This window comes from Heterocephalus glaber, unplaced genomic scaffold, assembly GCF_053883595.1.
Source record: "Heterocephalus glaber isolate CG9 unplaced genomic scaffold, H.glaber_assembly_v1.0 deba00000347, whole genome shotgun sequence".
Lineage (NCBI taxonomy): Eukaryota > Metazoa > Chordata > Mammalia > Rodentia > Bathyergidae > Heterocephalus > Heterocephalus glaber.
Genome location: NW_028258143.1, coordinates 45514330 through 45531067, shown reverse-complemented (window position 1 = coordinate 45531067; position 16738 = coordinate 45514330). Strand labels below are relative to the sequence as shown.

The 16738-nt window shown below is 33.3% G+C and overlaps 1 protein-coding gene across 6 annotated transcripts in view; it reads right to left on the bottom strand.

Annotated features, from left to right (window-relative positions):
- Positions 1–16738, bottom strand: part of Scn2a (sodium voltage-gated channel alpha subunit 2) — a 144012-nt gene that overhangs the window by 62941 nt on the left and 64333 nt on the right. For all 6 annotated transcript variants that reach the window (XM_087199763.1, XM_087199749.1, XM_087199746.1 and 3 more), the window contains 3 exons: positions 15635–15982; positions 11946–12078; positions 7434–7672 (listed from right to left, as the gene is read on the bottom strand). In XM_087199763.1, the coding sequence (XP_087055889.1) occupies positions 7434–7672; positions 11946–12078; positions 15635–15982 (720 nt within the window). The remainder of the gene's footprint in view (positions 1–7433; positions 7673–11945; positions 12079–15634; positions 15983–16738) is intronic.

Sequence of the window (16738 nt, the reverse complement as noted above, 5' to 3'; positions counted from 1 at the left end):
TTTCCAAAAATATCTGCCTACCCTAAATTTTCAAAGATGGTTTCTTTTGTTTTATTTTACAAGTTTTATTGTTTTAGCTTGTATGCTGAGGTTACCACTCACATTGGGTTTTGAATATAGTGTGAGATTAGAAGTGAGGCTCATTTTTCCCCATGCATTTATTAAGTGTTACAGAAATTTCTTGATACCTTTTTCTTATTCAATTTCCTCAGTGTTTTGTAAAAACTTCATTGACATATAATTTGGATATAATTATAAACTCAGCATTATGTTCCATTGATATATTTAAGCCAATGCCACAGAATCTTTATTAATATTGCTTTATGGCAAGCTTTAAGTCAGATATGTTAATTTTTTGTTACTGTTTTATTAGAATTATTTTTGATGAATTTAAATACCAGGTATGTCTATACAAATTTTAAAGTCAGTACATCAATTTTCGCAAAGAAAGTCTGCTGAAACTTGACTGGGATTAGGTTGAACTGATAGATACATTTGGGTTGAGCTGATTTCTTTTTTTTTTCTAGTACCAGGGATGGAACTCAGGACCTTGCACTTGTGAGGCAGTTACAGCACCACTGAGCTAAATCCCCGTACCCTGATTTCTTAATAATGTTGAATAAATAATATTGAATTCAATGATGTTGTATCTTTTATTCCATGAATGTATATATATTCCATTTCTTTAAATCATTTTGTTACTCTCAACTATATTTTGTAGTTTGCAGTGAAGATGTTTTGCAATGATTTGCTAAATTATTATTAAGCAATTCGTGAGGTTTTTATTTGTAAATAAAATATTGAAATTCATTGCTTGGTTTTAATTGTTTTTCAGATTTATTAGGATTTTTTTACATATATGATCATTTGTTTAAATAAAAACATTTTCATCACATTTCAATTTTTATTTGTTTTCTCCCATTATACTCTATCATATTTGATAAAGCTTCCAGCTCAATGTTTAGAAATGGCAACAAATAGAAATCATTCAATTTTCTTAGAAGTAACACTCATTATATTATAGATAACATATTAGCTATAATTTTCTATGATGCCCTTTTTGAATTTACTTTCTGTTCCCAGTTTACTAAGGAAATTATCTTCCATTCCTAGCTTATTAAATTTTTATTATGTCTGTAGAGTTTTTTCAAATGCCTTTTCTACATTTATTGAAATGACCTTATGCTTTTCTTTCCTTTATTCTCTTAAAATAATCAGTTAATCAATCATTTTTAAATGTTAAATGACTATTGCTTTTCTGAGATAAACCTCATTTTTAAGATCTTTATATTTATACTGTGGGATTTTATTATTAGTATTTTGCTAATGATTTTTTTCAAGGACTCTTATGAATATAGAGGAGAAAAATAATTTTTACCCCCTTAAAAAGAAACATACTCTTTGGCAATCACTTTTTTTTTTATCCCAACATCTACCACCAATGTTTTGAATGTCTCCATGAACTTGTCTATTTTGGGCATTTCTTATCAATGGAGTGATGCAATATGTGGCTTTCTATGAATAGCTTTGTTCACTTAATATACTGCATACAAGGTTCATCCACTGCTGTAGCAGTACTTCATCTTTTCTTATGGCTGAATAATATTCCAGTATGTGGATATACCACATTTTATTTATCCATTCATCAGTTGATACTTATTTTAACTCTCTGTTATTATAGAAACTTGACTTATTTCTACTTTTTATTATTGCTCATGGTAGATTATTCATGTGGAAATATATTTTTAATTTTCTTGAATGTATACCCAGGAGTGGAACTTCCGGATCACATGGTAACTAATGGTGACCTTAACTTTTTAGAGAACAGCTGAATTGTTTGCAAAAATGGCTGCATCATTTTACATTCCCCAAAACAATGTATTGCCATTCCACTTTCTCCACACATCCTTACCAAAAACTGTTGTAATGTATCTTTCTGACAGCAGTTATTCTAGTAGGTATGGAGTATTATCCCATTGTGGTTTTAACTAGCCTTTGTCAAAAGACTAAGGATATTGGATATCTTCATGTATTTATTGGTCATTTGTATGTCTTCTTTATTCAAATGGCTATTGAAATCCTTTTATCATTTTTAAATTGAGGTTTTTACCTTTTTGGTATTGAGGTGTAATAATTGTGTATACAAATATATATGCAAAAGTATGTCTACAAATAATTATCAGATATATTATGTGCAAATGTATTCTTCCATTCTGAGTTGCTTTTTTACTTTATGATATTTTTTGTAGCACAAAAGTTTTGTACTTTGATGAAGCACAATTTACTGTATTTGTTCCTTATATTTTTTTCATATCAACAATAAGAAATTATTGTTTAATCCTAGATCACAAGGATTTACTCCTAAATTTCCTTCTCATTATTTATAGTTTTAGCTTTTACATTAGGTTTATGAGACATTTTGGGTTCATTTACGTATATGTTGTTAGGTAAGAAAGAGTTCAATTCCATTCTTTGGCATGTGGATATTCACTAATCTCAGTATCATTTGTTTAAATGATGTCTTTCTTCAATCATGTTGTCTTGTTGCCCTTCTTAAAAATCAATAATATAAATGTAACATGTTACTTGAACTTTCAATTCTATTTAATTGAGCTAGAGGTCCATCCTTATGCAAGTACCAAACTGTCTTGTTTATTTTAACTTTGTAGTAAGTTTAGAAATTCTAAAGTCTAAGGTTTAATGTAGCTCTTCTTTGTTAAGATTGTTTTGGCTCTTGTATTTCCATATGAAATTTGTAATTAATTTGCCAATCTTTGCAACATAGATAGCTGAGATACTGACAGGGGTTCCATTAAATTTGTAGATCAGTTTAGTGAGAATGGTCATCTTCATGATATTATTTTCTAATCAATAAACATCCAATGTCGTTCCACTTGTTTATTACTTCTTTAATTTCTTTCAAGACAGGTTTGTACTTTCCAGTTTACAAGTCATGCACTTTATTAATTTTATTCCTATTTATTTTTCTTATTGATGTTATTATAAATAAAATTTTCAGGGCTAGGGATTTAGCTCAGTGGTACCCCTTCTGCCTCGCAAGCACAAGGTCCTGAGTTCCATCCTCAGTACCAAAAAAATAGTTTCTCAATTTCAGTTTAAGATTGTCTCTAGTATATAGATCTGCAATTCGTTTTTATTTAATGACCTTGTATTGTGCAACCCTGTTGAATTCATTAGTTCTAATTGTGCATCTGTGTGTGTGTATTTTGCAGGATATTCTAAATACAAGATAGTGTCATCTATGCAGAATTTTACATTTTTATTTTCAGTGGGATGCCATTTATTTTTTTTTCTTGTCTCTTTACTCTCATTAAAACTTTCAGTACATTGTTGAACAGAAATGGCAAGAACAGACATCCTTGTGTTATTTCTGATCTCAGAGTGAAAACATTTTTCAATTTTATATTAACTATGATGATATAGATGTGAGATCTATAGATGACCTTTGTAAGGTTGGAGAAATTATCTTCTATTTAAATTTGTTTTTATCATGAAATATGTTGAATTTTTTCAAATGTGATTTTCTGCTTCTATTGATAATTATGTATTTTAAAATTGATATGATATATTTTATTAACTAACATTAGATTATTGCAACCTTGAATTACCGGGATAAATTTCACTTGCTCAGGATATGTAGTCCAAAATCCTAATTTGCTGCGTGATTTATTTGCTGTTATTTTGTTGAAGACATTTGTGTCTATGTTCAAGTGAGATATGGCTGATCTATAGTTTTCTTTAATATTTTTCCTGGTTTTGATACAAGAGTAATTCAGGCCAAGTAATTCTAGAATCATAAAACTAAGTATTGCCTTATCTTCTAGCTTTTTTGAAATACATAGTTTTCTGGAGTCACCATCCTGTGCAGTAGAATATCAGAACTTATTTCTCTTATTTAACTATAACTCAGTACCCATTGACCAAATATTTCTCATCCTTCTTCCCCCTTTTTTCTCCCCAGCCTCTTGGAATTGCCATTCTACTCTCAACTTCTATGAGATCAATTCTTTTAGATTCTCCACACGATTGACATCATGCAGTATTTGTCTTTTTGTGGCTTATTTCAATTAACATAGTAACCTCCGGTTCCATCCATGTTGCTGCAAATGACAATATTTCATTCTTTTAATGACTTAGTAGTATTCCATTGTGTATATACAATTACATAATATGGTGTATGTGCCACATTTTCTTTATCCATTCATTGGTTAAGGGACATTTAGGTTGTTTCATCTATTGGCTGTTTTTAATAGTGCTATAATAAACATGGTACTAAAGTTGACTTTTTGACATACTATTTTCACTTCCTTTGGATATGTACCCAGATGAGCTGGGCTTACTGGATCATATGGTAGTTCTTTAAATTGTTTTCTCAAACCACTGTACTGTTTTCCATAATACCTATACTAATTTACATTCCCAATTGTGCGTTAGTGTTACTTTTTCTCTGCATCCTTGACAGCACTTGTTATCTTCTGTCTTTTGGTATTACCCATTCTAACTGGTGTGATGTAATATCTAATTGTGGTTTTGATTTGAATTTCTTTGATGATTAGTGATGCTGCACATTTTTTTCATTCACTTGTTGGCCATTTATCTATCTTCTTTTGAGAAATGTTGGTTAAAAGACAGTCTCTTTAAAATATAGTGCTGGGAATTTTGGATATTCACATGCAAAAGAATGAAACTTGATCTATATCTGTATCTCTCATCATATACAAAAACCAACACCAAGTGAATTAAAGACATAACTGCAAAGTATATAGGAATTATAAAGCTACCAGAAGAAACCATAAAGGAAATGCTTCAGAAAATGGGATAAGCAAGGACTTTCTGTTAGGACTTCAAAAGCATAGGAAACAAAAGCAAAAATAGACAAATAGGACTACATCAACTAAAAACTTCTGCACAACAACAATAACAACAACAAAAACAAGCAAGGAGGCAACCTATTAAATAAGAAAGTATTTGTACGGTATACATCTGACTGAGATTAATATCTGGAATATATAAGGAATTCAAATTTCTATTTTTTCTCAAGTCACTATCAGTAGTTTGTTACTCACTAGAAATTTTTCTCTCCCATCTCAGTTATCTAATTTGTTTTATGCAGTAATTAATAGCATTTCTTTTTATAATGGTCTCTTCATTCTTGACCAGTAATTTTAATTTCTTCTACCTTGGTTAACCTAGATAGAGATTTGCAAACTCTGTTGATTATTTCAAATGATCAACTTTTGAGTTTAGTGATTTTTCTCTGTTCTTCTATTCTTTGGTATTTTCATCTTTCTGTTAACTTTGAGTTTTGTTTGTTTTTCATTTATAACATAAATGCCCATGGTAAAAAAGACAGCTTTTTTGTAATCAATAGCTTAATCTTATCCTTCCTATCTAAAAACTATTTAGCTGCTCCCATTATTTTCAGTTTAGAGTGTTTTCACTTTCCTTAATCTTAAAAATCTTTTTTATTATTTTTCTTATGACTTCTTTAACCCATTGTTTATTTAAGAGTAAACTGTTTAATTTCTACATATTTGTAAATTTTCTACTTTTATTTCTTTTACAGATTTCTAATTTAATTTCATTTTTGTCAAAAATATGTTGTAGAGTTTTAACTTTTTTCAGTTTTTCCAAGGATTTTTGAATAATTGAACTTATACTTTTTCCTAGGAAATATTTTATATGCATTTGAGAGAAAGCGTCCTGTCTATATATGTTCTACCATTCCATGATGCACCTCCACTACAAATTCTACCATTCTTAACACATAAGACAAGCCCCAACTTTAATTGTCCATCTACTATTCATATCTGCCTACCAACCACTTCTTCAGATAATGAAGAAATGTTTGGCTTCATAATTCCTTTAATTTACTCTGACATTATTCTGATCTAGACAAATATGACACTCTAGTCCTAGAACTAAAGTGAACTAAGTGGAAATGGTCATTTAACTCTAATCAAGCTAATTTTATTCAATTCTTGGATCTGAGTTAAAGCTGCCAGTTAGGAAACACAATCTTTCTGTCTGAAGAGATATACTGGTAGAAAAAGTTAGTAAAACCTTGGCAACAATAGGAAAATACTCAGCCAGACATTAGGAAACATACTGAGAAGAAGAGTGGGAGGGGAAGAAGCTAGTTCCCAATGACAATGAAAACTGGAATTTAGCTAAATTAGAACCTGGAGCTAGCTTCAAATAAAATTTAGTTACTTGAGGCAATGAATTCTCTTTATGTGTACTTAAAATCATTTGATCTATGCTCTAATCTCCACCTCTATAAATCTCTCCTGCATTGCTTGCCCATTTTTTAGATGTAATCCTGAAGAGAGTCCTATGAAAGTGAAAATTGGGAATAAGTAACACTACTGTCTTTTCCTACGATAAGTTTTTGTGATTTACGACCACAATATTACCTGAAATAACTTATTGGTAAAATCTTACTGGTAAATATCTTCAGTAAAGCTTTCAGACCTTCCATTGTTCTATCACAATTGCATAATAAAGAAAAAGCATAGTATTTATTAGCTTAGGACTAGCTTTTTTGGACTAGCTTTTTGGGAACCTAGAAAGAGAGATGTCATGTAAACCATTTAGTGCAGTCTGTGATGCCAAGTAACTGGTCAGTGTAAATTAACTTTATCATTTGATTCAGTTTAAGACCTATCTGAAATATAATAAAAACTAAATTAATAAAATTCATAGTGGTTAATTCAAGGCTAAAATATTATATACTATAGTTTATATTATTTATATATATAACCTGTCTATATGCTCATTAACAATGCTGTAAAGTGCATTTTTCATTCGTAATAATATATTCTTATTTCAGAACTTTGATTTCTCTGCATAAAGATCATTCTACTTTCATTACTATCTCTCTACCATGTAATGTTAATATAAATTTTTGAAGTGAAAACATAAAAATTTATCATTTATACATTCCTAAGATCATAAGGGAAATTAAAAGAGAAAGAGTAATAGTCATATCAAGATTTTGTTCCAAAGGATCCACCTTCAGGTATTTTAAAATGACATTTCAAAATTATTTGACTTGGCATATTTTATAATTAATTTTGCAAATTTAGACATGTCCTAAATAATTTATTCTAAATATCTGAGAAATATGTCAGGATTTTCTTATCACAGACCAATTTTCTCTGTATTTCATAGTCACTTTTGCAATGAATGAGCAATTTAAATGCAATTCCAAATCAAACTGTATATCCAATCGGATTCTTTTGCATTATGCTTAGCAGTGACAATATAGTTTTGTTATTAACAAAAGGATACCAAACTTTTGCTGTCCGGTGGGCAAGGCCAATAGTCCATATTTTGAGAGTGAGACGTAGAGCTCACCAAGGCAGATGTGAACTCTTTCAGTGGGAAAGGGCGCCCTCAGTGAATCTTACCAGGTTCCCGACAGACAGCACACTGCTAAACTGCTCTGTCATGGGATAGTGCTCCATGGCCATGAAGAGCGTATTTAAGACAATGCAGATGGTGATGGCCAGGTCAACAAATGGGTCCATCACGACCAGGTTGACAACGTGTTTCACCTTTAACCATGGCTTACAGCAGTCCCAAATCAAACACATGTTAGCAAATTTATACCAGCAGGGTGGGCACTTCTGTCTGGATTCTTCAAGTTCTGGAAGAAAAAAAAATTAGAATCCTCATGAAAACTGCAAACTTTTTAAGTAGTCTTTGGTTTAAATTAAAAGTCATTTTTAAAAGCTCCAAAGGTGTTAAAAGATATGGCTTAATGTTACGGTGGAGCAAGAGAAAAAACTTAAAATGGGTTTGCTGCCATAAAAAGGTTGGGCAAAGAAAGGCTAGTAAGCTTCCAAAATTTGTCATGGCTAACCACAGTTTCCAAGATTCTGTCTGCAATATCAAACTGCTTGACAAGTGTCTTCAAGTCTACCAGAAATTAAGCATTAGGACTTATATTATAAGTGCACTCAAAGCTCATCCACATTCCAGATAGAGGTCCAAGAAGCATACATGTTAACAAAAACTTCCCAAGAGGTGTCCTGAAAACATTAACCAATCACACTGAATTTTGGATTCTTGGATATATATTTTGGTAGATTCTAGTGAGACAATTTAAAGGTTAAAAGTATTTCAATAAAATTAAGCTTCATTCTATGTAGGCTAGCATATTAACCTCAAAAGTTTTATTTTCTATGTATTTCTCAATTTAACTATAGGATGGAAAGGAAGAGGAATTACGCAATAAGAAACTGGCATCTCTATTGTTGGCATAAATGAACATTTCACAAATTGAAATTATGTATTGCCAAAAAAAATAAGGAAATTTTAGGTAGAATATACATAGAATTATTAATTTTCATGGTATGCTTTTATTTTAATACATTGGAATTTAATTTTCTGTAAACCTAAGACATAAAATTTCATATTAATTTTAAGAAAAAAGTGCAATGCTTTCAAGAAGATTTTAAATTAAATAATGAGAAAAAAGTAAAAAATGTGCAGATCTTTAAGGTCTTATCCCAAATACTGAAGTTTGGTAAACATTGGAAAAGAATTTCAAAGAACTGAGAAATGGAAATATATCTACCATATTCCATTGATAAGATTACCTCTTAATGAACTTATGAGTGGGAAAGGATGCATGGTTTGTTGTTTTCTGCCAATACTACTGCTGCATATCTTATTACCTGCTGTGGTCAGATATGGGACACCATTTCTGAATTAGAGGAGAGATTTAGCACTGAATTAGAGGAGAGATTTCTTCCTTTATCATCCAAGGCATAATTGGCCCTGGTCAGTCACTTTAGTATCACTATTGTGGCAATTAGAATATCTTTCCATATTTGGTATAACTTACTATGAACTAAACTTTGTAAGACAGGAATTAGCATATGAAGTGAATCATGGACACAGGTAACAATTTTTCTCCTGCTGTTTAACACGTGCCACAAATTAATGCTATAGAGTGAATCACATCCCTAAAGTAAATTAATTTACTGCTTATAAGCAGAATTCCATTAAAAGTAAAATCTTTAATTACCTCTTTCAATACTAAAATTCTTCAACTAAGCAATTTATTTCTATTTCTTTTAATATATAATTTGGTGAATAATAGATTTATAAATCAAGGAAAAACATAAATGTAATATAAATATAGTATGTTATTATATACTAGCTAGTTTTTAGATACTTTTAAGACTCTCAGATTCATGTTCATACCAAGGAGAAAAAAAAGAGAACATAATATCATTTACAATAAATATAACAGAGAAACTAGGAAATCTTACTTTGTTTGTATACTGTCAGAATTAGCTTTTACTTTCTTTCTTTTTTTAATGCTAACTACCAGAAAAAAAAAGAGAAACAAATGGGAGTAGCATAGAAAAAATAAATAAGAGAAAAGTTGAAACAGGGAAATTCAGCAGGTGTTGTTCATCTTGACACTAGGGAAAACTGAAGCAAAGTTATTTAAGTTCTAAAATAAAAGCATTCAGTTATTCATTCCCAAAAAAGAAAAAAGAATCTCACGCTTCGAAACAAAGGAAAGCACTCAGCAGAGAACTACAGCCACCTCTTCATTATTCCTGTACAGGTTCCCTAGAATCATAGACAGCTGAATTTTTGTCTTCTACCAGCTCACCTTGATTCTTCTAGTGCTTTTAGCTCACACTCCCACCATTCTTTATGAAAGAGTGACCAGGAGTATTTCTATATGGTTTACATTGCAAAAGAAACTTAAAAAGTAAACAATTCATTTTTGCTCATCCACTGCTCTTTCACTAAGTATGAGCCTATTCATTATTCTGGACAATGAAGATATGGCTGCAGTTTAAAGAAGGAAAACAAAAGTTGCTAGCTGGATCAAAAAGTCTGGATCATAAAAAGGAAAAGTAAACTAATTCTTGGAAGAAATTACCTTCAAATAAACAGATTATTTCAACCTTTCCACAGTTATCAGGACCAAAAAAGAGCAGTACTCAAGTCAGCTCTAGTATGCATGTACATGCTAATAATGCCACCAACCGATTTTGACCAGTGCCACAGTGTTAGCTATAATTGAAAAATTAGCCTTTCATTCTATGTAACTCATGAAAATCAGAATAAAACTTAGCTACTCTCTGTCACAAAAATACAAAGTCAAAAGCTTTGCAGATATCAAAACAAAATATTCTCAGTGTGTTACTTCCTAAATTATACTTGTATCCCAGGAGACGTTTTTCCATGGAGGAAGATATAATGCATTCCCTTTGAATCCATATTCTAATTAGTCCAATGTTGTTATGGTTTTATGTTTGTAAGTAATTTCTTATGTTAGTTCAAACTTAATGCTATTGGAAGTGCAAAGTAGGACTGTTGATTTAGACTTACCCTGTCTCCTTCTCTACTTCCTGCTTTAGGGAGCAGGAATGCTGCTGACATCTGTAGCAGAACCACTGGCAGCTTCCTCTCAGTGGTTTTGCTATGGCAAGGAGCAGAAGACCAGAGACTCTTCAAAAGATTTACCTGGAGGGATAGGGAGGAGCAAGCTACTGGCAGCTGGGAGGGAAGAGGGAGCGCAAGCTAATGCAGGCGAGGTTGGAGAAGAATGTACTAGAGTTTAATATTCCATTGAAATCAGTGAAGAGATTCCTGATACTGTATTAGGACATTACAAAAACTGGGTCATGTAATACTGTCTTGTCTGTGATGTGTATAGTCATCTACACTGTGAGTTTTTTGTGGCTGTGACTTTTAGGCTTTTGGTACTGGTGTTGACTTTATGGGATCTTTGTATTCAGACTGGAAAATAATTATTCCAAGAATCTACCCAATCTCAAGAGAAACTATACTTAATGTCAAGAAAGGCTCTCCCTTGGTTTTATTTTTTTTCCTTTCTATTTTTTCTTTGACACATCCACACACACACACACACACACACACACTTTCAGTCATGTGGGAAAAGGTTTGGTATGAGGGAAGGTAAAAAGAAGGAAAGATAGAATAAATACCTTTTACATGAAAGTAGAGAGGGAAAGGAAGAAGTGGGCAAGGGAAGATAGAACACATTTTACATGAAAGTATTTTCCAAGTAGTTGAAGCTGACAGTTGTTGTTTGGATAGACTTAAAGCACAGAAAGGCAAAAACATGTGAATTAACAACATAATACAATAGGCTAAATAATAATTATAATATTTATTAACTGTAATCTGCATGCCAAGTACATAGGTGTTTTATATATGATGCTTTATTTGGTCCTTATAAAAACATTATATTTGACCATCATTATCCATATTTCATTGATAAAGAAACCAAAATTCAAAGCATAAATCAACACATTAGCATATGGCTGAGCTAGGAATTAACCACAAATTATATTGACCTCAAAATCTTCACCTTGGTATTATGAGATCCAGACTTCTAAGGATTATATTAACAACTCAGATATAATCTGAAACTAAAGAGAAAGCTGACATATTATAATACTCTGCTCAGAGAGAGGCAAAAGTAGGATTGCTGAATTTTGAACATGTTGCTCGAATAAGGTTAATATCAAAATGTAATTTCATTAAATTACATTTCTTTTTAAATGAATGGATTTTTTAAACTTGCATCTTAAGTGGTTAATATAATTCAAATGGATCAGCATCATCACAATGATAATCATTTATCATTACACTCTTGTCAATCTTCAAGCATTTAGAATTTAATCTATGACAGTAGTGTTCCAAATATACCTTGAGTTTGCAGCAGCTTTCTGGAAACTAAATGCAAATATTAATGAGATAATGGAATCCATGTGTTGTACATGGACTTTACTCTTAGTAAAAAAGAACTAATGATCATATGGTAACAAGTTGGTTATTAATTTCATGGAATTTAAGGAAGTGGTTTTTGAGTCATTACCAAAGTACCACCAAGTAGCTGTGATGTAAAACTCTTGGCATACCTTCCATAGTGTTGGTCAAAATACTGGCCATGCTCATTGCTCTTTGTCTTGATGTGGGATCTTCCAACAAATCCATGGAAACATGGTAAGAACTAGATCGTCTCTTTCTTATTTCTGTTTCAGTAGTCGTGCCCTAAAAATAAAATTTCAGCCAAGATAACCGTTATTAGTGAGGGCAGCAAAACCCAAAGCACTCCTATAATAAATGTCACATAATAATGCTCACCATGTTTTCTAAGATGTAAACAGCTCATGATAATATTACTGGAATTACCATTTTGGGGGAGTATTTGAAAGTCCATCAGATTCTCAGCTTCCTGGGGTGCCTGTGTTTGCTAAAGTGGCCTTTCCTATTTTACTATGTTGAAGCTGTGTGCTGGAGAGACCATGCCTACTACTGCATTGTTAATTTTTTAGCATTTCAATCAATCTGACGAAGGACTTCAGACTGAAATATGCCATTCCTTGATTTATGACCAGGTTGTTATTAGATTGTTATGCGCATATATTCATTTATCTTAATGTATGAAAATATTTAGTTTCCCCGATATGCTTCAGTAATATTTCTTTGAGTATGTGAATTCCAGATGTAAAATGCTTGTGTTTATTAAAAACTGGTAACATTTCCCAACATCTCAAAGAGTAAAACTGAATTTTAACTAATATATAAATTGTCATACAATGAAGTTGATTATCATAGGACCAATAGTCAAATTCAAGCATTTTAAATGCAGGTTTGAGTGTCTTAATAATAAATAAGAGCCATCCTCAGTTTTCTGAGTTCTTTCACTATTTCTAAAAGTACAATATGAGTGCTGCTATTCATCTACACGAGCAATTAATATTATGTTTTATTTATATTAACTGTATATCCCTAATGCAAATATATTCCAAACCGAAGTTTCCATGCAACTGAGATGATTGTCACTAATGGTTATAAACATTGAATAGGTCACTCTAAAATTAATTTTAAGGTAAAAGAGAACTAAAATGAATGAGTAAAGAAATAACTCACTCTGAAATAAAACTCTTTAAATCAAAAACTCTCAATCAATTTAAAATATTTTCCCTTGTTAAAGAGAGGTAAAGCTTTAAGGAAAAATAATCAAGTCAAATGAAGGCCATACAGTCTCTTCTGTTCTCTAGAGAGCCATAGACAGAACTCTAGATCTGTTTAATTTTTAGGGTCCAAGACTCACAATATTACTAAGGAAACTCTTGAATTGAAGAACAGGAAACTGTGTGCTTCGGAAAGTGTTATTTCCCCACAGCTGTTTATCCTCTACTCTCCTTTCTTCTCCTCAGACCCCAGCTCTGGCTTTGTCTGTCTGTGCATTCACTTGTGAAACAGTGCAGTGTCTGACCTCAAATCACCTGACTGCAAGGCTGAAGAACAGAGGTGTTCAGGCAGGAAATACAGGGTTTAAATTAGGGTTTGCTGCAAACTTTGCCTTCAGAAATTTATTCTGTCCTCTCTGACAGGACAGGAGGTTATGATGATTACTGGTAAGTGCCAGATAGTTTCTGATGGACAGACATTCTCTTTTGCATTTATGCGGAGAAATTGTGGATTTGGTTTTTTGTTTCATTTTGTTTTTTGCTCAGTTGACATTACCAAGAGCAGGGATGGTCCCATTTCATTATGAGTAAGAACCATGTGGGATGCCTGTTATGGAAAAAGATTCCCAGATTTTGCTGTCTTCAGTGTTTCGTCTGAGTAGGTCTGGGTTGGCCCAAGAATTTCAATTTTTAAGAAGTAGCCATGACATTCTCATGCAAGAAGTCTGAGAGGGTGATATATTTTGAGAAATACTGGTTTAAATAAAAATGTTTCTTCAGCTATTATTTCTTCTCTGAAAAAAATTCAATGGATGGCAATATTTTAGTATAGATAGAATGAAGTTCTGGTAACCAGCATACCTGGGGTCAAATCTCCACCATGCACAGGTCTCAGTTTCCTCCTCTGTAAAATGGGGATAATATTAGTAACTATCATAAAGGGTTGGTGTGAGGGTAAATTGAGTTAATAAGGTAAAGAGTCCTAAACAATGTCTAGTACAGTTGGCTATTTTTTTTAAGTTGACATTTTCTCTTTCTTCTTCTTGGCTCCTTCACTACAAAGTTCTACTTTTTTCTCTGAAAGCAAAGGTGGGGAGAGACCATGGCAAAAAAAAGTCAAGATCAGTGGCTATAATCCATGACACAAAGCTCCTCTGTGAAGCAACTGAAAATTAACTCCCTATCATTTTAATGCAGCCTGAAAAAGCTTGTTTAACAGGAATAAGTGGAGTTATGGAAAAGAAATAAAAAAATATTTAACATGATTCAGAAAGCTATAAAACATTCTGAAATGACATTGCTGGAGTATTTTTATACCAGCAAATGAAACTTCATTTAATCCCAATGTAAAAAGCATCTTATGAAGAAAGGTCACTAACATACTGTGATGTATGTAATGTTTATTTATTTGAAACTATTTTCCATGTACTGATTTGGAGCCAGTTTGTTTACAAAAGGAATTCTTGACAATAATATGAAAGCCACAATCCACTCTAAATATTACAACACATAACTCTACTAGGTAATTTTGGAGGATTTCTTTACTACAGAAATTTCCAGTAGCCAGGGTCATTTGAGCAGGTATCGACAACATGATGACTGGCAAAGAGAAACAGAATGTTGCACTGTAGGACATAGATACCTAATAGCATCTACTTCAAGTAGAAGTTTCAAATTCTTATTTAAAATAGCCATGTCCAACCTGCAGCCCTGGACAGCTAGTAATGTGACCCAACAAGATCATAAACTTTTAACATTATCATGTGATTTTCAGAGATATATTTCATGATTCAGTTGTACAGTGGTGGAGCATGGAGTGCACAGGAGGCAACAGAAGGCTGTGTAGGGAAGGCTCAGGGTGTGCCCACTCCACTTTCTGTGCCTGCCACACACAGGCTACAACCCAAAGCTACATGTATCAGACATTACATGCCCTTGTGTGACATGGCAAGTAAAATACAAAGATCACTGATGCTAGCACTTGAACCTACCTGTACGTGTGTGCATCTGTGAAGACAGATGCTTATTTTTATTAAATAGAAATGTACGATTTCTTATTTAGTTGTTCAACTTGGGCTTATGTTGCTTCCTAAATTAATTTAATAAGTTAAACTATTTTTAAAAGGGAAGTTTTGTCCCATATATGCATACGTTATGTTATATATTACATATTTTATATGTGGACCTGACAAGTTCTCTTCACTGAATGGGGCCCAGGTAAGTCAAAAACTTACACACGGATGCTGTACAGGAATAATAACAGAAGTCATTAAGATGAATATTTATATATTTTGTGCATATTAATTTCCTCACATTTAATGAAGTTATACTAATGAAAATTATGCTTGATACATTGTTGTCTTGCTGCTTGGTACCCTTTAGACTGTGGTAATAGTGATGAAGGAATAGTTCTCACCAATTATAGGAGACCCATCCTATGTCTTTAATTAACTTGTAGAATAGTATATAGGACAATTTGGCAAGAGAAGGTCATAGGTTGAACTAGTTCCTGGCCTTTGAAGAACAGGCTCAGGAAGAATGTTCTCCGTGGAAATTAAAAAGCCACCCTCCCGCCTGCAGCAGCCCTCGGCCTGCGCCCATCCCTTGGGCTGCAATTTTAATGATCTCACCTCTGGCAGCAGCTGCCCAGCTGGCGACGTGAGGGCGGACGGGCCGCCTACCAGCGAGACTACACCGTTGCAATCGACGGCGCTGTGCATCTTTCCATTCACCGGCAGAATCGGGAGCACCCTGGAGGCGCGGCTGGCCTGGCTGACGGTGCTGTGCCGCCGCTCGCCCTGTCTGTGCGGCACGAACAGAGAGTCTCTCCGGCTGTCGTTGTCCTCAAAGGTGCTGTGCTCGTCATCAGCGAAGTCATTCTCCGAGCCAATATCCTTTGCGCGACCTCTGAAGCTGAAAAGGCTCGCCCTACTGTTGCGTCTTGGAGAGAAAAGGGAGCCCCGGATGCTCAACAGAGACTATGTGCGGCAAAGGAGTGAAAACAAATGGGCAACATTCAGAGTGGCGTCCCGAAAAAACATGACCACACTCACTGTTCATGGTTATTGACTTGTCTAAGGATAAGCTTTGGGCAGTTGCCACCAGACACTGACGGCAGCCTTCGGTTGCATCCTGACACTTACTTGGCTCACCTGTTTTACTTTCTTTCCTCCTTTTATTTTTCATCTGCTCTCATTTTCTTCTGCTTTACCTCTGCCTAAACATAATCAGAAGTATTCCTATAACACTGTTTTGTCTTGTTACTGACCCCTAGAACAGCATTTTTTGCTAGGCCCTTTTCTAGAAACTGTTTTCACTTAACAATCCAATGGAAAGCTATTAAATACACACCTACATTTACAACTTTAGAAGCCAAAAATATATTCACTAAGAGCTCACAAGTGACCACACTCTGATGCAGACCTACTTATAGCGGAAAATAAAAAGCAATCTTGCTGGCAGATCTGTTGAACGATTGGAAAAGGAGTAGCCTCTCCCTTTGCTGCATATTTTACAGTGGTCTTCATGAGCAAATTAAATAAATCAAGCTGAAACAACTATATGATTCATTCCCTCATTTGCACTTTTCTGTCTCAAAAATCCTGACGAGCACATATTTACAAAAACGTGGTCTTTTCCAAGAATGTGATCACTATCATTGACAGTTTTCTAAATAGTGAACTTGTCATTGCCACTGGGCAATTTACCCTGTTTGTTACCTACAGCAGCACTGA